The sequence below is a fragment of the Tamandua tetradactyla genome, chromosome 6 (genome assembly GCF_023851605.1).
Source record: "Tamandua tetradactyla isolate mTamTet1 chromosome 6, mTamTet1.pri, whole genome shotgun sequence".
In the NCBI taxonomy this organism is placed as follows: Eukaryota; Metazoa; Chordata; class Mammalia; order Pilosa; family Myrmecophagidae; genus Tamandua; species Tamandua tetradactyla.
In genome coordinates, this window is record NC_135332.1 from 167,725,220 (window position 1) to 167,751,535 (window position 26,316).

General features: G+C 52.2%; 1 protein-coding gene across 1 annotated transcript; it reads left to right on the top strand.

Annotated features, from left to right (window-relative positions):
• Nucleotides 1–868: 868 nt before the first annotated feature.
• FAM83A (family with sequence similarity 83 member A) lies at nucleotides 869–26,316 on the top strand. Its single transcript, XM_077167581.1, has 4 exons — nucleotides 869–1,354; nucleotides 10,465–10,632; nucleotides 12,138–12,262; nucleotides 23,052–26,316. The coding sequence occupies exons 1-4, from the start codon at nucleotides 875–877 to the stop codon at nucleotides 23,584–23,586; spliced, it is 1,308 nt and encodes a 435-aa protein (XP_077023696.1). The 5' UTR covers nucleotides 869–874; the 3' UTR covers nucleotides 23,587–26,316.

Consider the following 26,316-nt stretch of genomic DNA (forward strand, 5'->3'; position numbering starts at 1 on the left):
GTCCCGACTCCAGTACTGCATTCCACTGCTGGACCCAGACCTGGTGTGGGGAGAAAAATGTGGACCCTCCCCTGGGAACGCATATGCTTCAGGCTCACCAGCTGCCTTCGGCCCTCAGCCCCCCAGGCAGGCTGGTCCCATCAGATGAGGGGCTGGGACTCAGCCTCGGGGGCTTCTCCAGCTGCAGCAGCGTTGGCTCAAGATCTCTCTGCAGACTGTTCACAGGACACTGACAGACCAGGTGCAGGAGAGGGGTGGACAGAGGAGAGTTTTCAGAGGCCATGGAGGGGTGGGAACTTGGGGTGTCACCAGCAGCTCCCCCTGACCTGCCTCCAGCTTCCCCCTCTCACCTGGGCAGGTTTCAGAGACAGTCCCCCTCCCTCACACCCCCTTCCCCCCGCCGGGGAAATGCTTGTCTTTGACTCGATCAGTGCTTGAATGGAGACGCAGGAGGGGACCAGGGGCACCAGCGGCCACGTCGGGGCCCGGCCGGCCTGGCGGAGGGCGCTGGGCGGGTCTCTCCGCTTTACAGCCAAGGCCTGAGGGTCTCCAGGCTCCCACGGGAATTGTGCAACCGAGCGAGCGGGAAAGCGGAAGGCCAGCTCACCTGGGAACGGGAAGGCGGGCTCACCTCCTCCCGTGGCCGGGGGCCCCGGCGGGCGGGCGGGGCGGGTCAGATAAGCCGGCGCCTCCCTGCAGCGGCCGCGGGCCGAGCAGCGCCCAGGACAGCGGGGAGGCGCTCCCTCGGGGCCGCGGGGCGGGCGGCGGGGACCCGGGCAGTCCCGCGAGTCCCGGGCGCGCCGGGAACCCCGGCCTCCTTCTCGCCCCCGCAGGGTCGGGGCCGGTCTCCTCCCCAGGCCGCCGGGCCGGCAGCATGAGCCGACCCAGGCACATGGGCAAGCTCCGGAGACGCCTGGAAGACGTCAAGAACCAGTGGGTGCGGCCGGCCAGGGCTGACCTCAGCGACAACGAGAGCGCCCGGCTGGCCACAGACGCCCTGTTGGACGGGGGACCTGAGGCTTACCGGCGGGCGCTGGCCCAGGAAGGCGAGGTGGACTTCCTGTCCTCGGTGGAGGCCCAGTACATCCAGGCCCGGGCCAAGGAGCCCCGCTGCGTCCCGGACGCCCCGGCAGGGGCCGAGGCAGGCCCCAGGGGACTGGACGCCAGCTCCTTGCGGTCGGGCACCTACTTCCCCGTGGCCTCAGAGGGCAGCGAGCCGGCCCTGCTGCGCACCTGGGCCTCGGCCCCGAAGCCCTACCTGCAGGAGAAGTCCAGCGCCACCGTGTACTTCCAGACGGACAGACACAACAACATCCGAGACCTTGTGCGCCGCTGCATCTCCCGCAGCCGCCAGGTAGCGTGGGGCGCCCATGTCTCCGCGGCCGCCGGCCGGGCGGGATGGGGGGCTGCTGGCTGGGGAGAGGGGCTGCGCCCTGCTCTGAGGGGCGGAATCCAGGTGATTGGGCTGAGGATGGAGTAGGGGTGTTGCCCCGGACCCTGCCTTCCTGGGTCTGCCTGTCACTGGTTTGGCCCCAGTCACTGCCATCCATCACCGGGACGCCTGCATTCACTTCCCGCCTCCTCTCCTCTTCGATCTGGATCCCCAACCACCCCACCCCTATGCTGCACCGGAGTTGTTTTTCTATATCCCAAATCTAACGTGATCCCTTCTCTGCTTAGAGCCTTCAATGGCTCCCAATTGCCTATAGCACAAAGAGCAAATTTCTTAGCCTGGCTCAGCGGGGCAGATCCTCGAACCCTCCCTGCACTGACTCAGGCATTAGCATGTGCTGTTCCCTCTGTTCCCTCACCTTTCCCGCTTGTCACCCAGCTGAGGCCTACTCATTCCTGCCCACCCAGAAAGCCCTTCCGGAATGTTGTTAGGCACCCTGCCTCCGTGGGGCATGCATGTGCCCTTGTCCTCTCACGCTCTGCTTGGACCTGTCTGCCCGCAAGTGACCTTGCAGGGACTGAATCCAGCCAGGGGTCAGGCAGAAGATGGGGTCGGCAGAAGTTGGGGTCAGCAGCAGAGAAGGTTTCTTCCTCCCGGAGTGTTTGCATTTTAATAAGTGACCTCAGAAGAAGAAGGCTCTTTTGAGATCAAAGCTTGGCTAATGGAATTTCAGGCACCGTGACCAGTGCTGTGTCAGAATCTCCTGCTGTCCCTGGGACCAGGGCTGCCTGCATCAGCGGGAAGTGGGAGGGGGCACTCCAGCTCTGGGGTCTCCTCTACCCCAGCTGTACAAACGGACTGCTAAGCCAGGGGGCAGGGTGAGAATGGGCTCCAAGGGAGGAGATATGTCATCTGTAAAGATGTCTTCTCTCTGCCTTTTGTCACAAAAATTATTTTGTTACATTTAGAAGAACTCATAAGACAGCAAGTTGATATTTAAGCTTTTTGTTAGGCTCCGTCTCATGACTGAATCCCTCCCTAGATTCAAGTCTCTGGAAAAAGCCACAGGGACAAGGGGCCTGCATGGAGGGTTGGCAGGGAGCAGGGTTCTGGAAAACGGAAGGTAACGGTGGGGGAGGGTCAGCCTCCCCCATGGCCAGCCTGCTTTAGAGCCCTGTGCGTGCTTAGTGACAGGGCCACGTTAGGAACTGCAGGAGGGCCCAGCGGGCAGCCAGAAGCATTGACCCCACTCGCTGTGCAACTGTGCCACCTCCCTCAGATTCCTTGGTCGGTTAAGGTACCTTCAGGCCCCAAGGGGCCTGTTCTAAGCACGGGAGCTCTGGTCTCTGTCGTGATGTTCAGGGCTCTCCCGAGGCGCGGGAGAAGCTAAGTTAGGGCTCGTGAAACGTCTGGGGCAGGGGCCCTTTCCTTCTCCGCACCCAGAAGGGCTTCTTCCTCTTTGTATCTGCATCCCCAAGGCCGTGATGTCCTTGGTACAGCACAGCATGTTATGATTTGAAATATTTAAACCCTGAAGCAATGAGAATTTCCAGCTTCTTGCAGTGGGTATGAAGACGCAGCGCTGTGGGTGCTGACAGGTGGCTTCCCCTGTGGGGGGTCCCTTTGCCTCCGTCCCCAGGGCTCTCTATATCCCAGGCCCCAATGGATTTTACCCATTTGTTGCCTGCCAGGCCCCTGCAAGCAGAGAGTTTGTATCGCCACCCCCCAAACACATACAACACATGTGCACATGCATGCACACACAGACACGCACACCCATGCATGGGGGCTCGGAGATGGCAGGCAGGCTGCATCCATGCTACAGGCTTTCCGTGGAAGCAGGATGTGGGGTCCACCCCACCGCCCCCATAGACGTGGAGAGAGCCGGAAGGATAGAGGGGGACTGAGCAGGGTTACATTTTCTGTCTGCTGCAAAGTCCTAAGGCGGCGCTAACCTCCCGGGTGTTTTCTGGAGCAGCTCCCCCTCCTGAAGAAGCAAAGTTCTCCCTCCTTTCCTTCATGCTCACATTCCTTAACTCCACGAAGGCTAACCTGTGGACTGGGCTCAGCTCCCAGGACGGCGCAGCCGAGGAAGAGGCCACCCTGTCCTTGTGGCGCTTTGCACCACCCACCCCTGCCCACCAGCTAGGGGAGGCGAGCGGGGAGATGTGGAGGTTCCCGAGGCTGGGACCCAGGGCAGGTGACAGCCCCAGGATTGGGCAACCCTCTCCACCTGGGAGTGGCAGGAAGGGTGGATGAGACAGGCTTCCTGGAAGAGGTGCCTCTGAACTGGGTCTCGAGGCTGATTAAGAGTTTGCAGGGCAGAGCAGGAAGGCAAAGTCACCCCAGGTGGAGGGAGTGGCCGATCCGGAGGGCAGGAGGTGTCATGAGAAGGCTCACGGTCCTGGTAGTGGAGAGACACCGTCTGTCCATCTGGTGGGACGCAAGCTTGGGAGGTGGGGCAAGAGGGCTGGCAAGAGGTGGGGACGAGGATGGGATGCTGGGGGGTGTGGGAGCAGCTGTGCTTTACACGTTGAGCCAAAGAGCCAGAGCAGTGGTTCTTGGGGCGGGGGAAGGATTCCGGGGGGTCCCGAGACCCTGTCACGTCCCGGCGAGGCTGGATTTTTTTCATGGACCTCCATCCCAGCGCGTTTCCAAAAGACTGGATGCAGAAGCAGGGAGCAGAAGACAGCTGTCTTCCTTTAAGCCAGCCAGGACAGATTTGCAGACACATAAGGCAGGGCCACAGCATCGCTGTGCTCACAGCAGGAGGCGGGTCGGGAGGGGGGATTGAGCGAGGCCGCCTGGCAGGGGCTGTGCAACCTCCCCGGGGAGAGCTGATGAGGGTTCCCCTCCTGGGCCGGGGAACCGGGATTCCAGGGCCCTGAGTTCCACCAAGGTCCCCAGGCAGGCTGCAAACCGCTCCTCTACCGGGCGCTATGCCAAGAGACCGCGCCCCCTCCGTGAGACACGTGGAGGCCCTGGTGGGGAAGAGGGCGCCTTTAGCCAGAGCCAGAGCCGGGACCACCACCAAGGCCAGGAGCTCCGCCCCTTCCCGCCCCACCCCCGCCCCATCACGTGGGATGGTGATAGGCCTGCCCCTCCCCCCCTGACGTAGGCCACCTTTCCCGGTCCCCAGGCCTGGCAAAACGGAGGCACTGCAGTTGGGGGGTAGGGGAGGAATGCAGGGCTCAGAGGCGAGGGGGGGTGTGGAGGTGGGGACATCGGTGGCCCCTAGGGGGCTCAGCTCAGGATCAGGCTATTTCAGGGGTGGTTGGCAGAGTGGTGCTGGGGGGCGTCCATCTGCCCCCTGCCCTCTCTCAGTCCACATTCCCCGGAATTCTGCTCTGGGGCCCCAAAGTCCCCTCCCTGACCCCCAGGCATAGGAGGCCCTTTGCCCCTCAGGCTGTATATCTGTTGCAAACAGTCAGACAGACAGACAGACAGCCATCAGAGTCCTTTAGGCTCACAGCTGAATGAGGTGGTGGGGGCTGGGAATGGACTCCAGCCAGGGGCCTCCTCCGCTGCCTCTAGCTTGTGTGGCTGCAGGGAAGTTACAGGCCTCTGCACCTCCGGCTCATCCACTCCTGTCCCCACACTCAGTTCCTCTAGGTATATACTTTGAGCAACAGGGTTGCAAGTTCATCTGGGAACCCCACCCCTAGCCTTCTGTGGAACTACCACACTGTCCTCCAAGGGTCTGCACCTCTCAGCTTCCTACCAACAGGAAGGTACATTTCTTTCTCCACATTTTCTCTATTTCTCTCTGTTCATTTTGAAACAGTTTTATTCACACATCATACAATCCAACCTAAATTGTGTTCTTAACTTCAATTCTCCAAGTTTGCTTATTAATGTTAGTTCATGTCAGTGAGACCATACAGTATTTGTCTTTTTGATTCTGGCTAATTTCACTCAACATAATGTCCTCAAGGTTCATACACATTGTTACATGCTTCATGACTTTACTTTGACTTACAGCTGTATAATATTCCATCATATGTATATACCACAGCTTGGTTAGCCACTCATTCATTGATGGACATTTAGGCTGTTTCCATCTCTTGGCAATTGTAAATAAGGCTGCTATAGACATTGGTGTGCAAATGTATGTTTGTGTCCTTGCCCTCATGTCCTCTGAATACATACCTACAAATGGGATTGCTGGATCATCTGGTAATTCTATACTTAGCTTCTTGAGGAGCTGCCAAGCTGCCTTCCAGAGTGGATATACCATTTTACATTCCCATCAACAGTGGATAAGTGTGTATCTTTTCATGTACCTTTTAGCCATTTGTATTTCCTCTTCTGAGAAGTCTTTTGCCCATTTTTAAAGTTGGGTTGTTTGTTGTTTTTGCTGTTGAGTGGAAGAATCTCTTCATATATTCTGGATACTAAACCTTTATCTGTTAGGTGGTTTCCAAATATTGTCTCCTATTACGTAGGCTACATTTTACTTTCTTGACAAAGTTCTTTAAAGTACAAAAGGTTAAATTTTGAGGAGCTCCCATTTATCTATTTCTTTCTTCAATGCTCATGCTTTGGGTGTAAGGTCTAGGAAACTTCCTCCTATTACAGGTTTTATAAGATATTTCCCTACATTTTCTTCTAAAAGTTTTATGGTCTTAGCTCTAATGTTTAGGTCTTTGATCCATTTTGAGTTAATTTTTGTGTAGGGTGTGAGATATGGATCCTCTGTCATTCTTTTGCATATGGATATCCAGTTCTCCAAGCACTGTTTATTGAAGAGGCTGCTCTGTCCCAGGTGGGTTGGCTTACTGCCTTATCAAAGATCAATTGTCCATTGATGAGAGGGTCTATGTCTGAATACTCTAATCGATTCCTTTGGTCAGTATATCTGTCTTTATGCCAGTACCATGTTGTTTTGACCACTCTAGCTTTGTAATATGCTTTAAAGTCAGGTAATGTCATACCTCCCACTTCATTTTTCTATCTCAAGATATTTTTAGCTATTAGGGGCACATTTCCCTTCCAAGTAAATTTGGTTATTTGCTTTTCTATTTATGCACCATAAGTTGTTGAGATTTTAATTGGTATTGCATTGAATCTATAAATCAATTTGGGTAGAACTGACGTCTTAACTATATTTAGTCTTCCAATCCATGAACACAGTATGCCCTTCCATTTATTTAGGTCTTCCATGATTTCTACATCTCAAGATTTTTAACTTACAGCTTCGAAGACCTTTTTTTTCTAAATCAGGTCACCGTGGTAGGGGATGGTTGGAACAGCAGCCTGCCACTTTCCCTGGGACCCACACAGACAGGCTGAGCGCAGGGAGCAGGTCCTGGGGCTTAGGGGGCCACCCCTCATCCCAGTCCACCCTCTAAGGCAGCGCTCCGTGCAGGGGCCTGGAGGAGACGGGGACAAGCCCGTCAGCGGCTGGGATCCATCCAGCTGGAAGGCAGTCCCCACGGGGAGCAGACCACACAAACCTAGACCGTGTGGGCCCCTGTCTCTGAGCTTCCCTGAGAGCTGGAACCTGCGTTATTTCCAACCCTGCCCCCTTCCCGGTGGGTCGACCACCTGCCTCAGGGGGCGGAGCTGGGAGGCTTCCTGACCGACCCGGGAGAGGATCTTGTCTCCTCCGTCTTGTCCCTTGGCACAGGAGGCATTTGTGTTTCAGCAAAGAGACAGGGGACGGGTGTGTATGACAGCGGCGCAGTGGGCCCCCTGGATCACGGCCTCGCTGTTAGAGAATCCCTTCGGGTTCCCGGCCCGGCCCGGCCATCGCTCAGCCGCCTCCTCCCCGTCGGGTAGCCCACACCAACTGGACAGAAGGTCACCTCCACGTGGGGGCCAGCCTGTCCCCGGGACGCTTTTCTTGCCCTTGCTCCTTCCCAGATGTTGGAGGTTTAAAAAAGAAACTTCCCGGGGTATATATGTGGAATGCTGGTGTGTTCTCTATTCTCACCTGGGTGGTGGTTAAATGCGTATTTGCTTTATAAACAATTTTTAAACTAAAAAAAAGAGAAAAAAAACTGTGGGCGGGCCATGGGGGCTCAGCAGGCCAAGTTCTCGCCTGCCATGCCAGAGACCTGGGTTTGATTCTCAGTGACAGCCCCCCCCCAAAAAAAACACCAAAAGCTTTAATTATTAGAAAGCTGGTGGAACATTAATATCATGGGTAATGTTGAAGGAAGAAACTCTGCCATGCTCCAGCATCCTAACGTGGCTGCAGCTCTGGCCCTGTGCTCCTCGGGCTCACACCTGCCTTGGCTCCCGGCCATCGGAGCAGGTCCATTGGGTGGGTGGGACTGAGGCCCCAGAGGGCACCTCCATGTCCTGACCCTGTCCCTGTGACCACAACCTTATTTGGGAACAGGGTCTTGGCAGATGACTCTACATGTAACAAACGTAATCAGCTAAAATGAGGTTTACCTGGACGCAGATGGCCCTGAGTCCCATGTGTCTGGTGTCCTTAGAAAAAGACATGCCGGGAGGAGGTGACCAGGGAAGAGGGGTTACTGGGCGCCCCGGGAACCAGACGGGCAGAGGCGACTCCTGCCCTCCCACCCCGAGAAGCCCTGCCCTGCCTGTACCTGCATTCCGACTTCTGGCCTCCAAATCTGTGGGAGGATGCAGCTCTGCTGTTTTAAGCCACTGTGCTGGTTTGAAATGACATATGCATCCTAGAAAAGGCATGTTTGAATCCTAATCCCATTTAGTAAAGGCAGCCGTTTTTTCTAATCTCTATTCAGTATTGTATGTTTGAAACTGTAATCAGATCATCTCCCTGGAGATGTGATTTAATCAAGAGTGGCTGTTAAACTGGATTAAGTGGAGGCATGTTTCCACCCATTTGGGTGGGTCTTGATTAGTTTTTGGAGTCCTATAAAAGAGGAAACATTTTGGAGAATGAAAGATTCTGAGAGAGCAGAATGACATAGCCACGAGAAGCAGAGTCCACCAGCCAGTGAACTTTGAAGATGAAGAAGGAAAATATCTCCCAGGGAACTTCATGAATCCAGAAGCCAGGAGAGGAAGCTAGCAGATGGTGCCATGTTCGCCATGTGCCCTTCCAGATGAGAGAGGAACCCTAATTGTGTTCGCCATGTGCCTTGTCACTTGAGAGAGAAACGCTGAACTTCAGCGGCCTTCTTGAACCAAGGTAGCTTTCCCTGGATGCCTTAGATTGGACATTTCTATAGACTTGCTTTAATTAGGACATTATCTCAGCCTTAGAACTATAAACTAGCAACTTATTAAATTCCCCTTTTTAAAAGGCATTCCGTTTCTGGTATATTGCATTCTGGCAGCTAGCAAACTCGAACAGACTCCAAGTGTGGGGGGCTCTTGCTGGAGCCCTAGGAAACCGATATGCTGCCATTTTGTGTTCTGTTTTCTTTTTTCACTTCATCCATTATAACGAGTGTGAACACTCTTACACAACAGGCTCTATTATAGGCTGTCAGTGTGGCACCCTGTCGTATGGTTTCTACATAACGCCTGCAATTATCATTTATGAATGGCTGCCTAATAAACACTCGTCAGTGTACTACACTTTAGAGAATCGGAAGGGCTCTTGACGGGGTGTGAGAAAGTAAACCCAAACAAGCTGAAGAAAAAGGGGAGCTTTCATCGACGTCTATGGAGGGGAAGTCAAGGTGGAATCAGTTCAGGTGTGGCTGGATGCAAGTGTTCAAGGGATGACACAGGGGCACCGTCGCCCCCCCCCTTGGCCCTGCTTTCCGCATTCTCAGGCCCGCGGTGCCCACGTGGTGGGGAGGGGGCAGCGAGCCCCTGCCCCCTGACTCACTGGTGGAGGGAAAACCTCGTCTTCCCAGCAGGCGCAGTGAGCATCCCGGGCCAGCTGTCACTGGGGGACAGATCAGGTGGGGGGGGGCAGAGCTCTCGGGTCCAGCCTGGGCCATGCACCCTCCTGACCCCAATCTAGAGGATGGCAGAGGCCCCACCCAAACCACACTGAGGTGGGGGGTGATTCCTTAAAGTAAAATTGGGGTGCTGTTGGCAGTAGAAGGAGGAACAGCTGCCTGGCTGGCAGGAATACAGGGGTCTCCCCCTTTTGCTGGATGTTTAGGGGTCCCTAAATGTCCCTGCTATGACAGGTAAAGCAGTTACAGGCTGGGAGCAGCTCCCTTAGGTCTGGTTTATAGATGGTGCCTCCAAACAAGATTCTTTTTTAAATTTAATAAACACATTTTTATGAACTATTACAACAAAGAACCACAACAAGAGGGGGAAATAAAGTTTAGTGATCTTTTAGTAAACGTCTTTTAGTTTAACAGTCTTTGGGGCCAGACTTTATTTTAAAGTCAAATTTATCACCACCTTCGCTCTATAGTCAACTGCTGGGCACTAAAAATAGGGTGGTAAATGGAGACATGCGCTCTTAAAGCATTTCCACAGGAAATGTTGGTATTTTTACGACCTTCTAAATCATTTAGTAATTACATGTGCCACATTCAGTGGAACACAGGTATTCTTTATTGTGCATTTCAAAGTTGGAAGGTGGCCCTAGTTGAAGAGGCAGTCTTTATTGGGGGGGGGGGTTATAATTTTGAATACAATCAAAAATGGATACTGCCGCCACAGAGGATTTTGTTTGAGGAAAGGGGTTCTGTGGCTTCAAAACACTGGGAACACCAGTGGCCACAGAGAGCCTTCCAGCTCCAGAAGGCTCCAAAAGGCTGGGACCCCAAGACACTGAACTGATTCCTCTCCTCTGACCCTCCCCGAAATCTCCCCCTTGTTCTTCTCTCCTCCCCCCGCCCTTTGCGCTTTTTCTATCTCTAGATTTTCCCCGCTCCCCTCTGCACTCTCCGTTCCCACCACAAGCCTGAAGGCCAGAGGGTGTGTGCTGGACTTGAAGAGGTCTGGCCAGGCCAGGCAGGCCCCACTGCAGCGCCTCTTTTCCCTTCCTGAACCCTGCCCAGCTCGGGTCCCTCAACCACCCCCATCCTCTCCCCTCCAGCTCAGCAGCCATGGGAACAGCTCCCCCCACCCCAAAAGCCCAGGCGTAGTGGGAATTAGGAAGTTTGCTTGACACCAGTTAACCTCTCTCTGCCCAACCCCCTGCCCTGGCCCAGGTCCTAGCCATACTGATGGATGTGTTCACGGATGCAGAAATCTTCTGTGACATTCTAGAAGCAGCCAACAAGCGCGGGGTGCTCGTCTGTGTGCTCCTGGACCAGGGAGGTGTGACGCTCTTCCAGGAGATGTGTGACAAAGTCCAGATCTCTGACAGGCATCTCAAGGTAGGGGCCTACTAGAGTCCTCAATGTGCTTTGTAGTAGTCAGGATAGGCGAGGCTGTGCTGTGTAACAAATACCCCCCCCCCATCTCAATGACTTAACATAATGAAGGTTTAGTTCTTGCTCAAAGTCCAATGTTGGTCAGCTGATCCTCCTCCCTCTTGTGGCCACCCCATAAGGAACATGTGGCGTCCAAGACTGCAGTGGCCAGGGAAGGGGAAGAGAGAGCTGGAGGATGCCATGGGATGCTGAGAGCTGACACCTATAGCCCATGGACCAGAGTCAGTTATGAGACCCCACTTAGACGCGTGGGGAGCTGGAAAGTGTCGAGGGCCCATGGATGTCTGGGAAACAATAGTCTTACCACTCCCTCCTTTTCTCCTCTCACCCAAGGCCACACTTCACAGGCAGGCACGCGTCCACACCCTCTTCTCTGAGTGTTGAGAACTCCGTGGCCCAAGCAGAAAGCTGAGTCTCTTGGACTTAACAGAAGCCCCGACCTTCCTCTCCTGGCCGGGAGAAAAGCAGCCCAGAGATAAAGCCTCGTGTAGTCACATTGAATTAGGGGGCGGTTAATGCAGGGTCAAGTATAAGACCAGCCTGGCTTTCCTGAGTAGGCCCGGCCCAACAGCTGCAGGGTGGCTGGGCCTCAGCATTCTCTGGGTGCTGCCCCTCCCACTCAGGCGGGTCTGGCAGTTATTTGGGGGCAAGCCGGCACCGCATCGGAAGTGGGTTTAGAAGGAAGGCCTGCTGCAGCCCGAGAAGGCAGTTCCATGGTGGCCCTGGGGTCGTCCAGTCTAAGAAAAAGTGTGTTCACAACCACTCATGGCCCCCTTTCCCCTTTCCTGCCCGCCCCACCCTGGGGCCGGAACCCTTGGAAGGCTGGCGACGCGGAAGGGCCGGTGACGTGTGCGAGGGTCCCTGCGATGTCAGGGCGGAGCAAGGGGGAGTCCGGCCACGTTCCCGCGGCCCGCGGCGTCCGGCCGGCTCTGGGGTGGGCACTGCGCCCTGTGCCCCCAGCAGCTCCTCCTCGGCCCCTCCCAGCCTGTGAGCCCGCAGGGGCAGGGACACGGCCTGTCTGCACCGGGGCAGAGCACTGCCGGGCACCCTGGGTGGCCGTGAGGGCCAGTCCAGCTGTGACCGCCGTGGCCGGTTTTGGTGGCCTCATGCCACGAGGGCAGGCCCAGGTGTGAGTCATGGCTGCGCGTGGGGGGTGGGAGGGGCTTCCCCTGGTCTGGGGGCCTAGCCTAGGGCTCTCTTCTTTCTTCTGTTTGCTGTCTGGTCTGAATTCTACCCCTCCCCTCCTTTTCGTTATGATCTGAATAATGCCAGGTCAATGAAGAAAATTTAGAAAATCCAGCCAAGGACAAAATAAAAGTGGCCCCTATTCCCGCCACCAGAGGCGACCCCTGTTCAGGGCGTGGTGAGACCCGTCCAGACTTTCCCTGCGTACCTGCGCATCCGTAAATGCCTAACCAGTACACGGACCCTGACTTCCCTCCCACCAGAACATCTCCATCCGGAGCGTGGAAGGGGAGGTGTACTGTGCCAAATCCGGCAGGAAATTCGCTGGCCAGATCCAGGAGAAGTTCATCATCTCGGACTGGAGCTGCGTCCTGTCGGGATCGTACAGGTGAGCGCGGGGTTTGGCCGCCTGGCGAGGGGCAGGCGAGGCCAAGGGCTGAGCGCGGTGCAGCCCGGGTGGCGCGCACTCACCCGCCCCCTGCGGCCCCGGGTGCTGGTCCTGCGCCCGGGGCGGGGCGGTCCTCACGGGGCTGAGGCCGGAGGCGGGGCCAGCGTGGGCGCAGGCGACTGGGGGGGGGGCCCTTCCCGGGAGATGCGCGTGGCGGGCCGCGCGCCCTTTCATAGTCACAGTCTAGAGCTCTTAAGTGTCGCCGTAAAGTCATGCAGTCTGTATGCGGGGGTACGTGTGGGTGCCCCAATTAATTTTTTTTTAGTTTTCATTATTTTAATGTAACTTTGAGATATAATTCACATACTGGACAATTCACTCATTGAAAGTATAGAATTCAGTGGTTTTTAGCCTATGCACTGAGTTGTGCGACCATCACCACATTTAAGAACATTTTCATTACCCCAAAAAGACATTCCATACCCATTAGCAATTCCCGTTGACTCAGTTCTTTCACTTAGAGTAATATTTTCAAGGTTCATCCATGATGTGGCATGAACAGTACTTTATTCCTTTTTATTGTGAAATAATAGTCCACTGTGTGGATATGCCATATTTCATTCATCTATTCGTGTTTGTCATTTCTACTCTGAGCTATTATGAATAATGTTGCAATGAACATTTGTGAATAAGTTTTTGTGTGGACGTATGTTTGTGATTCTCTTAGGATTGTGCCGAGGAGGGGCATTGCTGGTAATTCTTCCGTTTAACCTTGGGAGGAACTGCCAAACTGTTTTCCAAAGTAGATGCACCATTTTACATGCCCACCAGCAATGAGGGTTCCAGTTTCTCCACCTCTTCACCAACTGTTATCGTCTGTCTTTTTTTATTTTAGTTATTCTAGTGGATAGAAAGTGGTGTCTGTGGTTTGCATTTCCCAGATGGCGATGGCTAAGGATATTGAGCCATCATATGTATGCCCGATTGGCCATTTATGTATCTTCTTGGGAAAATGTCTATTTTTTTCTTTTATTTCTCTAGGTACATTTTTCTAAACCTTTTTTATTGTATAGTATAACATATATACAAAGCAAAGAAAGAAAAAAGCAACAGTTTTTAAAGCACTCTTCAACAAGTAGTTACAGGACAGACCCCAGAGTTTGTCATGGGGTACCATACGATCCTCTCAGATTTTTCCTTCTAGCTGCTCCAGAATATAAGAGGCTAGAAGGTTTAAATATTTTTTTATCATTACAATCGAGTTTTTTTTCTTTTTTGTAAACAATAACATATATACAAAAAAAAAAGCAATAAATTTCAAAGCACAGCACCACAATTAGTTGTAGAACAGATTTCAGAGTTTGGTATGGGTTACAATTCCACAATTTTAGGTTTTCACTTCTAGCTGCTCTAACATACTGGAGACTAAAATACATATCAATTTAAGGATTCAGCATTCATATTCATTTGTTAAACCCTACCTTCTCTATATAACTCCACTATCACTTTTGATCTTTCTGTCCCTCTCTTTTTAAGGGTATTTGGGCTATGCCCATTCTAACTTTTTCATGTTGGAAGTGTCTGTCACTAATACGGGGTAGGGAGATGGAACTAGCTGATGCCCTGGAGAGGCTGGGCCCTCTAGGTTTCAGGACTTACCTGGTCCAGGGACCCATCTGGAGGTTGTAGGTTTCTGGAAAGTTATCCTAGTGCATGGAACCTTTGTGGAATCTTATATATTGTCCTAGGTGTTCCTTAGGGTTAGGTGGAATGGTTTCTTTTGGGGTTTGGCAAGTTATGATGGGTAGCAATGTCTCACTGAAGCTGTGTAAGAGCAACCTCCAGAGTAGCCTCTCGGCTCTATTTGAACTCTCTCAGCCAGTGTTATTTTATTAGTTACATTTCTTTTCCCCCAGAGTCTATTTAGTTTTAATTACATGCACCAAGTCTCCTACATCCACAGGAGGATGTATTTACATCTGCTTGTATTTACAAAGTAGCCTTGTTTGGGTCCCTCCTTGAGTCTTGTCTGCAAAGCCTAAAGGACATTCTTTCAGGTGTCCTCAATGGTAACAGGGGGGAGTAGATTTGATTGTGGGTTTGGGGAAGGGAAGAAATAGAGAGCACAGTTAGGGAAGAAGAGAAGAACAGCTCACAGTAGTTTGGGAACTTTTTTTTTTTCACAAAGATAATGAGTGTGACTGAGCGAGCAGAAGAGAGGGCTGGTTGCATTTGGTCTCACTCCCTCTGCTCTAAACCCACCGCAGTGACTGATAAAACATGAGCAAAAAGACAACACCAGGAATAAGCTGGGGCCAGAGGCAGGTGGTGAGTGCCAGCGGGCTAGAGCAGACAGGCGATCCATGTGCATTCTTCAATGAGAGAAAAGGGGGGGGGGGAAGGTCCTTACATTTGAAAGTGGTATTTTTCTTTAGCCTTCTTTAAAAAGTCATTTTGCTAAAATCCTACTTTTTATGATATTAATAATGTGCCACCTCCAGCTTTATATGGGTTTGTGTTTGCATGGTGTTTTAGTTTTGTCATTGCTGAAGCAAACACCATGCAGTATGTTGGCTTAAACAAAGGAAATTTATTGGCCCATGGTTTTGAGGCTAGGAAAAGTTCAAATCAAGGTGTCATTACGGCGATGCTTTCTTCCCAAAGACGGCCTTCTGGCCTGGCTGGCTGTTCCCTTGTTCCTGGGCTCCTCTCTCACTGGACAGTGTATGAGGCAACTTCTCCTGGCCTCTCCCTTCTCTTCCGGGATCCCTTGACTTTCAGCTTCTGTCTGCTCCCTCTGTGATTTTCTCTGTGTGACTTTCACTCTGCTTATAAAGGACTCCGGTAATAGGAGAAAGACTCATCCTAACTGAGGTGGGCCACACCCTCGTGGCACTAAAGGCTCCCACGTCAGTACACACTTCTGAGCTCTTACCACACCACTCAGGCTGGGCGGACTTCCTGGAGGTGGTGAGGCAGTGGAAGGACATGGCCTGATGAGGGCACTGACCTGGATGGCTATACCAGCTCCACGTGCTGGACCAAGCCCATGTGTCTCTGAGCCTCACTCTCTCTGTCTGTATGCCAGGCACATGGTAGAGCTTCTGGCACACAGTTGGCACCCAATAAATGGTTGCTATTAGCCACCCAGTACCCTGGCAAGGGCTCAAGGAGAGGGGACACGGAGAGGCAGGACCCGCAGGGGGAGGGCTGAGGAGCTGCCAGGCAGAGCGGGCTGAGTCATGCTACACTGGCTGGGGTGGTGGTGGTAGCCCAATGCCCTGGGGGGATGCATGGGCCCCCCAAAGACTGGTGAGCACAGAGACAGCCGTCCTCTGGAAATGCCCACGCTTACCAAATGGTCAGAGTGTCCTGGATAAGATGGCAAGTGTCACCTCCATGGCCCCAACCGCCAAGTTCCCAGCTCCTTCCTGGCTCCCAGCCCACCGATTCCCTGCAGAGAGTGCGTCCCCCTGGGGCCTGCGGCACATTCTGGGCCAGGAGTGGGACAGAGCTGACCCCCACTCCCAGCTCCACAGCCCCCACCACCGGGCAGCGCCCTCACCGCCCGGCTTCTTTCTGCCTTCCTTTCCTTCCCCTTCCGTCCACCAACTGCTTAGAGAGCCTCCAGCCGCCAGCACCGGTGCAGGGCTGGGCCACCCTCCTGGGGGGACGATGACGGGGGAAGAAAAGGAAAAGAGGCAGCAGAGGGAGGACGTGGGCTTCAGGCCCCAGTTCTCCTTGGGGCACTCAGGCTTGCCACAGCGGAGGGAAGGGAGGGAGCTGCGCTGGTCACTGGAAGAGCTGAGAATTACTGGAACTCGGAAAGGAAAGCAACAGAACAAGTGCCGCCCTCCCTCCATCAGACCAAAACCTGATCCAATTTAAAATGATCTGATCTTTGATAGACCAAAGTGTACATGTTTTTAAGAAACATGCTTTAAAAGACCATGCCCCAAAGTTAGCGATGAGGCAATCACTTTAGAGCAATTCTGCACCCTCCCCACCCCCCAGGGTATAGGGCAGGCCAAGGGGGAAAATCCACCAGCCTCGCCAACCTCAAGGAGCTGGCCTGAGAGCACTGTCACTGTCATTTGGAAACTAAGAACCCATGGAGAGACAAAAGTGGGGAAACGAGTTCCTGTTATCTGTGTGCATCGTGAAAACCGCGAGGGAGCTGAAGGGAAAGGTTTGGGGCACTTTGGGGAAAGCAGAACTGGGCGTGCTCTGGAAGGGGCTTCCTTTCTCTGTGGAATCTCTCAAGCCCCAGGCTCGTTCTACTCAAGCTGAAACCTATTCCCAAGAAACATTTCTTCTTTCACTGGAACACCTTAAGGAAAACAGAAGCCCTGTGTTTAACTTCAGGTTTTCAAAATGTGGATTGCCCTACCTCCTAATCCCCAAACCAGAATGTTTTTTACCTTTGAACCAAACCAAACCAAACCTAGAAGTTGTTATTTGAACTTGTTAGTTCATATCTCTACTCTTTTTTTTTATTAATTAAAGAAAAAAAAAGAAATTAACCCAACATTTAGAAATCATTCCATTCTACATATGCAATCAGTAATTCTTAACATCATCACATAGATGCATGATCATCGTTTCTTAGTACATTTGCATCGATTTAGAAGAACTAGCAAAACAACAGAAAAAGATATAGAATGTTAATATAGAGAAAAAATAAAAAAATAATAATAGTACAAAAAAAACCCAAACAGACAGACAAAAAAAAAACCTATAGCTCAGATGCAGCTTCACTCAGTGTTTTAACATGATTACTTTACACTTAGGTATTATTGTGCTGTCCATTTTTGAGTTTTTGTATCTAGTCCTGTTGCACAGTCTGTATCCCTTCAGCTCCAATTGCCCATTATCTTACCCTGTTTCTAACTCCTGCTGGACTCTGTTACCAATGACATATTCCAAGTTTATTCTCGAATGTCGGTTCACATCAGTGGGGCCATACAGTATTTGTCCTTTAGTTTTTGGCTGGACTCACTCAGCATAATGTTCTCTAGGTCCATCCATGTTATTACATGCTTCATAAGTTTATCCTGCCTTAAAGCTGCATAATATTCCATCGTATGTATATACCACAGTTTGTTTAGCACTCGTCTGTTGATGGACATTTTGGCTGTTTCCACATATCTCTACTCTTAATAGCTGGGTACACTTCATCTCTCAGGGCCTGTTTCCTCATCAGGGTAAAAAAAAGGGAAAATTATAATATTTTATAAGATTGTTGGGGCAATTAAGTACAACAGCAGTATAAAAACGTAGCTCATGCTGACGTGGGCAACACTCAAAATGATATTTAATAGTGTGTCACTGTTTAAGACATTGGCCCTACGTATAATTTCATCTTTATTTTGATGTTTATAATTCCAAACAGCGTCATTTGAAAAGGAGCAGTGAGTTTGCCCAGGTGGGCTGGAGGAGGTCGCTGCCACAGGCTCTGTAAGGCGTTTTGACCTTACTGCCCAATGGGTCCCTCTGGATGAGAAAAGACCTGCTGTTATAATAAGTATAATTTTATGATTTGTGAAGCATTGTAGAGGCGGTAAGAGCCCTTCACTTGTCTCATCGGTTCTGCAGGGTTTGCTAGAAGGAAGGCACTGGAGAAAATCCCCCATCTGTCCTCTAGCTGGCAGAGCGGCCCAGAGCCATTTCCCCATAAGGCAGAGGGCACTGAGTTCATCTCGCCTGCCCTAGGGGAGCCCTTGTGCAGGGAGGAGCAGCAGCAAGGCATGAACATTCTAGAACTCTGCGCCAGGCAAACAGATCTTCAGTAAGTTACAGGTCAGGGAGCTGAGGCACGGGGAAGTTAGGTGATCGGCTCAGGGTCAGCAGCTGCCTTGACGAGGGTTTCCAGCTGTCTGTGCCTCGCTGGGGCTGGGCTAGGCTTGTCAGCCTTGATATGGGGGCGCCAGGAGGAGGGGGCTGTGCTGTGAAGCCACACGGGGCCACTGGTGCTTACTGCACTATGAGGACTATTGGGAACCCAACTCGTGGAAGGAGGGCCGGGTAGCACAGCTTTTGCACTTGACATTCAAAGGTGTTTGCCAGCCTTTCGGAGGATTCTTTGCCCTGGGCCCAGGGCCAGGCTCCCCTTAGACTGGTCCCCAATTTAAAAACAGGACAGAACAAAACAAAAGAACTGAAAAAGCCCTTCTACCTCCACTCTTTCAGCCCAGCTATCTCTGGAGTTCAGATATTTAGGCTAAATTAAAGAGCTCAGCCTCCTTCCTCAGCTGAGACTAGAGAGGTGGGTGTTGTGTATTTCAACATTTGAACACTTGTGCAGGGTCTGACTTCAGCCTGCCAGGTGCTGGGACACAGGACCCTTCTCTCTCCTCCATAAACAGACAACTGACCACGGAGTAGTGTGGTGTGTGCTCAAAGCTCAGCAAGAGCTAAGAAAGTGCTCTGGGGTCAGCCAGGAGGGAGCCCCACTTCTGCCTGGCGGACATGGGAAGTGGGTGCCATTGGTTGGGCCTTGATGGATGAGAAAGATTTTGAGGGGATGGGTGTAAAATCTGGCAGCAGGAACAGCATGACACAAGCATGATTGTGCTGGTTTGAAAGAAAGTATGCCCCCTAGAAAAGCCATGTTTTAATCAAAATATCATTTCATAAAGGTAGAATAATCCCTATTCAATACTGCATGTTTGAAACTGTAATCAGATCATCTCCCTGGATGATGTGATTTAGTCAAGAGTGGTTGTTAAATGGAATTAGGTGATGACATGTCTCCACCCATTTGGGTGGGTCTTGATTGGTTTATTGGAGTCCTATAAAAGGGGAAACATTTTGGAGAGAGCAGTGAATGCTGCAGCACCATGAAGCAGAGAGTCCACGAGCCAGCGACCTCTGGAGATGAAGAAGGAAAATGCCTCCCGGGGAGCTTCATGAAACAGGAAGCCAGGAGAGAAAGTAGCAGATGATGCCTTGATCACTGTGTGCCCTTCCAGCTGAGAGAAACTGTGACTGTTCACCACGTGCCTTCTCAGATGAGACAGACCCTGAATTCCATCGGTCTTCTTGAACCAAGGTATCTTTTCCTGGATGCCTTTGATTGGACATTTCTATAGACTTGTTTTAATTGGGACATTTTCTCAGCCTTAGAACTGTAAACTAGCAACTTATTAAATTCCCCTTTTGAAAAGCCGTTCTGATTCTGGTATATTGCACTCCAGCAGCTAGCAAACTAGAACAGTGACCTTCTGACTGGCCTCTGATTTCACTCCTACTCTGACACCCTCTCTCCACCATCCCCAGACTTTGTCACCAGGAATGCAAACCAGACCAAGTCATTCCCATCCTTAAAAACTTTCTGCTGCTCCTAGAAAAGAAAATTCTCTGCCTTATCATAGCCTCTGGTTCATCAGGATTTTTCTCCCTGCTCCACCTCACCATAGCCACAAGGGCCTCCTCCTGAGTCTCTCATGCCTCAGGGCCTTTGCACTGACCAGACTTTGACTTTGCACTCTGCTGGTGAGCTCTTTCTTGGTGTCTTTATCCTGCCAACTCATCTTTCAGTTATTAGCTTCCAGATGAGAGACCTTCTCTGATACCCATATCTAGAAGCTCCATTAATCTCTATAGCTTTACCCTTATCACAATTCCTAATTATTTGTGTATAGACTTGTTTAGACAAGATCACAAATAACATGGGATTAGTTGGGACTGGGTAGGTTTTCTTCTGCATTCCTGGCATGAAGTACAGTAAATACAGTACCTGGTATATAGACACATATATAAATGACCATAAATATTTGTGGAATGAATGGGTTTATGAATGAATGAATGGTTAGGTTCTGTTAGGTTCTGCCCATCCATTGTTGCTAGAGGATGAAGTCCTTCAAACTATGGGTCACCACCCATTAGTAGATGATGAAATCAATTTAATGGATGGTATCCAGCATTTTTAAAACATGAAATAGAATAAAATCAAAATAATCAGAGTTTACTGAGGTAGGTGATGTCCTGGGAATTAAGTGTGTGGTTATGAATGCATTTGTGTGAGCAGATCACAGTGCGAAGTGTATTTCTCCAAAAACAGCCAAGATAAAAGTCTGCAGAAGAAGACCAGAGAAGGAGGGCTCGCCCAGCCAGAGGTCAGGTCTTGTCAGAAGCTGTAGTGATTAAGATTTTGTGGCCCTGAAGGAGAGACAGACAAATTGACAAATGTAACAGAACAGAAGGCCCAGACACAGAGCCACGCGTGGCAGGGCGTGGCGGGGCAGTGGGGAAGGAGGAACTGGAAAAAAGTCTCCATGTGGAAAGTTGGATTCCTACCTCACACATGGACAAAATCAAGTCCTGATGAAGGACTTAAATGTCAAAAACAAACTTAAAATCTCTGAATAGAAATACAGAGGAATAGCATTTAGATTTAGGATAGGCTAAGATTTCTTCAACAAAATAACGAAAAGCGATGACTATAAAAAATTGCTAAATCTGACTGTACTAAAATTAAGATCCATAGTTGATCGAAAGACATCTCAAAGAAAGTAAGAAGACAGGGTGTGATCAGGAGCAGGTGTTTGTGACCCACACCCCTCACAAAGATCAGTGTCAAGAATCATAAAGAATTCATAGGAATCACAGGAAGAGCGCAAAAGCCAAATAGAAATAGTGCACACTTGTCGCCGAAGACGAAACGTAGCCAAAAAACACATGAAGAGCATTTGGGATCAGAGACATGCAAATCGAGGCTTGATGGAGTTACAGTAAAAAAGAAAAGGAAAAAATCAAACATTGGATTTAGAAGATCTTTCACACATTGCTGATAGGACTGTACGTTGATGCAATGACTTTGGAAAGAGTTTTTCCTGTTCTCCCGAAGCTAAATATTCACCTAATTTATTGCCCAGCAATTCCACTTCTAGGTATATTTTCAAGAGAAACTGGTCCACATGCACAGAAGACATGTACGGGAATGCTCACGGCATCACTGTTCACAACAGCAAAACTGTGGAAGCAACTCAGATGCCCACTAGTGGGAGCACAGATGAGTAAACCATGACAGAGCCACCCAGTGGAATACTATATAATAGACAAAAAGGAACGGATCGCAGCAACAGGCCGCAATCTGGGATAAATCTAAGCAATATAATATTAGATAAAAAAAATCACAAAAGATTACACATAGGTTAAAAACAGCTAAAAAAAGCCATTTACTTTTGGGAATAAATAATACATTTTTACTTTTAGTTATGGAAAAGGGAAAGTAAGGAAAGAGGATCACAGGATTCAAAATGACAACTTTCCCTAGTGCAGGGGCTGGGGTAAGGGGGAATGATCACATGGGAGATGCGAGTTAGTGTCAAGAGCTTTTATTTTAGATGGTGAGTTCACTGGTGCTTATTATATTATTTAAAAATAAATAAAAATGGGCCGATGATGAGAGTGGGTCATGAGCTGAAGTTAATTCTATGCACTTAAGGGCCAAACAAAAAAAAAATACCAATCAAAGTTAAATGTATTTCTTACCATGAATTGTGATTTTAAAATAAGGAACGTGAACGCTCCTGCATGGGGACGTGCTGGGCGTGCAGGGGCCTGAGAGGCTCTAGGGCACCTTTGGGCTCCTCTCGGCTGGACTGATTCCACACTGACTTTTCAGGACAGCAGATTCCACCATCCCTGGCTCTGCTTCCCTTGTCTCAGTGCCAGCTGCTCAGCTCCCTGGGGTGTGTGGGTTGCTCCGGGGTGGAAGTTGAGGTTTAACAAAGCCTCCCTTTGTTCCCAGGATTACCTTGAGCCTGCTTGGCAGAGCCGGGCTCTGGTTTTGGGAGCAAGACGGGACAGGTGGGGGCAGAGGCTGAGACCCAGTCCCTGCCGGGCCGCTTCAGCTCAGCCCTGCAGCCCCTGCACGCGGGAGCTCAGCCGGCACCCTCTGGCCCAGCTCCCCAAGCACCTCCCGTCCTCCCCATGCAGAGGCACCTGGTAGGGCCCCAGGAATCTCCAATGTGATGCTCTCGGGTAGGCCTGCGAATCCATCGCCTGGGATTTTGAAGGATTTTTAGGGGGTGCAGGGAGTTTTCCCATCAGGGCTACAGCAGAATCTGGTTAAATCAGGAAATTATAAAAACTAACATCTAAACACCTCAGACATTTTGTTTTAAATTAAGATCAAGGCTCTCAAGGGCTGCTGTGGGTGCTGGGGGAACTTTTTTGCATAAACGGCACCTACCAGTTATCATCTCTGTTTCCTGTGGGTTCATCCTGAATCCCCTTTTCTGTCTCCCAAGGTGGGGCATGGGATTCTCCCTCCGCATCCATGGGGCCTGGAAATGGGGCCAAACCCTCGTCCAAGAGCACTTTGGATTTTCCTACAAATAGAGCCCCTGCCTTCCGAGAAGCCTTTCACAGCCACTTCCCCAAACCCCTACTCGCTTAGAAGAGGCGGGTGTCCCCACATTTGGCGAGTGGAGAAGCTGAGGCCAGCCGCTTGGCATTGCGTCCAAGGACAGAGTCAGCCAAGCTGGGGCTCGGCTCTCGCTCGGCTCCTTTCCGCCTCCCTGGGGAGCGTCTAGAGGGCCCGGCGCAGGGACAGAGCCTCACAACCGCTTTCTGGCCTCTGAGCCTCGATTTTGTCATCTGTGAAAGGGGATAGCCAACTCCAGGCGTTTCTGCCAGGATGGAAGGAGGGGCCGTGGGGGGCCCTGGGGTGTGCTAATCCGCTTGTCCTCTGCCCTGGGGGCGCCCTCACGCCCAGCCCCGCCGTGCCCCGGCCCGCCCCGGAGGCCCAGCCCCCCTCACCCTCTCTCCTCTTCCCTTCCAGCTTCACCTGGCTGTGCGGCCACGTCCACAGGAACATCCTCTCCAAGTTCACGGGCCAGGCGGTGGAGTTGTTTGAGGAGGAGTTCCGCCACCTCTACGCCTCCTCCAAGCCCGTGATGGGCCTGCGTTCCCCCGGGCTGCCGGCACCCCCCCAGCCCGGCCTGGGCTGCAGCCCCCCGCCCGGCCGCCTCAGCGGCAGCAGCTCCTCCGCCGACGACCGCACGGCCTCCGGCCCCCTCAGCTGCCCGTCCACGGGCAGCCACCCCCAGAGCCAGACGCTGCCTGGGTCCTCAGGGCCTGGCAGCCCACTGGCCCCAAACCCACCCGTGCCCCCCAGGTTCCAGCCCTCCCACGGCCCCTGGGGCGCCCTGGCGGCACAGGCCCGCTTCCCCCCGAGGCCCCACGACAGCCCACCCGCCCTCTACAGCAACCTCAACGCCTACAGGCCCACGCGGCTACAGCTTGAGCTGCTGGGCCTGGTGCCCAGGGTGGCCCACACCTGGAGGCCCTTTCTACAGGTCTCCCCTCATTTCTGAAGGTCCCTTTCCCCAGCTGCCCGCTCCCCAGGCCCGCCGCTGGGCATTCCAGGATTTCTGGGCCAAGGACCCCACCTCAAAGAATAGCAGCTTTGAACCTGCTTCCTTGTGGACCCGAGGCACGAGGGCACACTCACTGCCTATGATTGAATGTCCCCAGGCCTGAGCCCGCTCACTGCCGACCCCAAGAGCCCGGGGGTTCCCTGCTCTAGTTTAGCCAACTCAGCGCATTCTAGTTCCAGAGGATTTGGGGGAGGTGAGGCAGCCAGCAGATAACCGTGATAATGTGGTCTCTTTCTTCCAAAGTCAGCCAGTGCTTTATCGTTATCAGTCCCCAGATCTTTGAAATGTAAGGTGGAGTAGATGCAGCCCAATTTTACAGTGGATAAACTGAGGCACCAAGTGGCACATGGTGGGTGGCGTTTCCCAGTGCCCAGGAATGGTGCACTCCCTAGAAATTGTGAGGGTATGGGAACATTGTGGGTATTTCTGGGAGAGAAGGGAAAACTGCTCCTCCCTGGAAAAGAAGTACTTCTAGGGTAACCCTGGGTCCCCCAGTTTAGGGCTGAGTTCCCAGAACCTGTGTCTGTTTGAAGCTGTAGCTGCCTGGGGCGATGGCAGGGTCTGGGTGGTCGCCAGACAAGGCAGGTTGGCAGGCTGAGGGTCTTGCTTCAAGAGCCTTGGCTGGCCTGGGTGTCGGGTTTGGAGACTGAGCCCTTTGGAGTCTGGGCTGGATCCTACTGGCCGGAGTTGGCAGGGTCTTGGGCAGGTCCTGCAGCAGTGCCTGGGACTGCCGGGAGTCCCCGGGAGGGTTCAGCTTACCCCCCGCAGCCGGCAGGGACGGCCAGCGGTCTCCATGTTCAGGTGCTTCCCTCGCACAAGCCCCATCTCATTCATTCCATAAATCATAGAGCCCCTCTTTGCCTCTGGGGCACTGGTAGGTCTGGATGTGCAGCCAGTAATGCCATAAGAGAAGGGAAGCCGTCTGCTCAGAGAACACCAAGAAGGACCGAGCAGTCCAGCTTGGGAAAGTTGGGAGAGACTCCGGAGAAAGCGACAGCAAGCCTGGGAGCTCAGGGACAAGGGGCATTGCAGCTGGGCAGGGGTCAGCGGAGTGGGGGTGGGGGGAGTGTTTCAGGCCGTTCCAGCCAGAGAGAAGCAGGTGCAAAGGCCTCACATCCCTCTTCCCCTTTCCAACCCCCCGACTCCCCCAAATTCATCTCGGCAAGTGTCGTCTTTATTGCCCCATTTGGGGCTCTGCTGTGGAGGGCTGAGAGGTCAGCGCATTTCCTCCTCGGGGGGCTCTGATTCTGATAGCATGCGGCATCCCAAGTCACACTCCGGAGAGAATATACCCTTCAGCCCATCTCTCTGTATTTTTCCAGAACTCCTGGGGCACCTTCCCTTCAGTTTACTTTTTTTCTTTGAAATTGTATTCCTTCCCCCTTCACTCCTCTTCTCAGTTCCTGAAAATCATCCAGAAAACAAAATCAAACAAAAAGCCAAAACCATCCTTTTGGTCATGATGGCTCCAGCTTCTCTGGTGCTCTTCTTTGTGTGCTTCTCAGAGAGTCATCTTAGCTTGTGTGTGTGTTTTAACCTTTTATAAAGGACTCTAGCAAGAGGATGTCGCCTCAATTGAAATAACCCAATCAGAAGGTCCTACCTACAATAGGTCTCCACCCACAGGGGTGAATTGAAAGAACATGGCCTTTTCTGGGGTACGTGACAGCTTCAAACCACCAAGCCCTCCAAGACGAGGCTGGCCCACTCCTCTGCAAGACGGAATTCCAAAGGCTTCCATCCAGGCATTCTCTTCCCAGGAGAATAGTCCCACCAGGAAAAGGACCCCTGGGGTGGCTGAAAGCCAAAACGAGACCTTATTCATTGGAATCCACCTAAGTTGGCCCCCCCCACCCCCACCCCGTCATCACCCCTTACCTCTCTCAGCAGGGACCTGCTTGCTGGCTGCCTCCCTTAATCCTCCAGGTGTCAACAGCACCGACATCTCCTCTGGGTCAGGGGCCCCGTTAGCCACAGACAATACAAGGCAGAGCAGAACCACATCTGCCCTAAAACACTCCAGAGCCAGCGGGGGGAGGCATGCAGGGGAGTAACCACCAAGGACTGAGGCTCCTGGGGAGGGGCGGGGGGTAGCCCTAGGACGCACACAGGCCTACCTTTCCCTCTCTCCCACTTGCTCCAGGCCTCTCTGGGCTGGGGAGGAAACGGTCCTCTAGGACCCTGCCCGCCCACCAGCTGGTCATAAAAGTGTCAGAGATATCTCCAAATGCTCCATTTTTTGGGCTTGGTCCAGAAAGCTGTTGGACATAGAGAAACTGTCACTCATTTTCTCAGCTTCCTCCTACAGAACGTACGAGTGTCAGAGAAACTGTTGTCAGAGAATGGAAGTATTGCAGACACACGTGTGTAAGCGTAAACGTGAACTCCTTTTCTGTCGCCGCCCACCATGGTTTGAGACAGACCTCGTGCTTCCCAAGGGGCGCCGTCCTTCTCTCCCCTGTAGGGTGTGGAGAACCAATGTGTCTGCCATGTGCTGACCCCGAATGACAACGCAGGTGCAGCCTGAGGGCACAAGGCGGTGGCCCCAGGTGACTGCACAGTGTGTGCAAGGCCAAGGGGTGGGGGGCTGAAAGCCAGCCTGGAGCTGTGCTGGCCAGGCCACTTTGCACAAAAGCATGGTCCTCCCCCCACCCCCATCTCCTACCT

Bases quoted from the DNA above. Each gene is read 5' to 3' on its own strand.
- FAM83A (XM_077167581.1), top strand. From the start codon at position 875: ATGAGCCGACCCAGGCACATGGGCAAGCTCCGGAGACGCCTGGAAGAC. The intron at 1,355-10,464 runs GTAGCGTGGGGC...GCCCTGGCCCAG, and splicing joins GCATCTCCCGCAGCCGCCAG to GTCCTAGCCATACTGATGGA. The intron at 12,263-23,051 runs GTGAGCGCGGGG...CTTCCCTTCCAG, and splicing joins GTCCTGTCGGGATCGTACAG to CTTCACCTGGCTGTGCGGCC.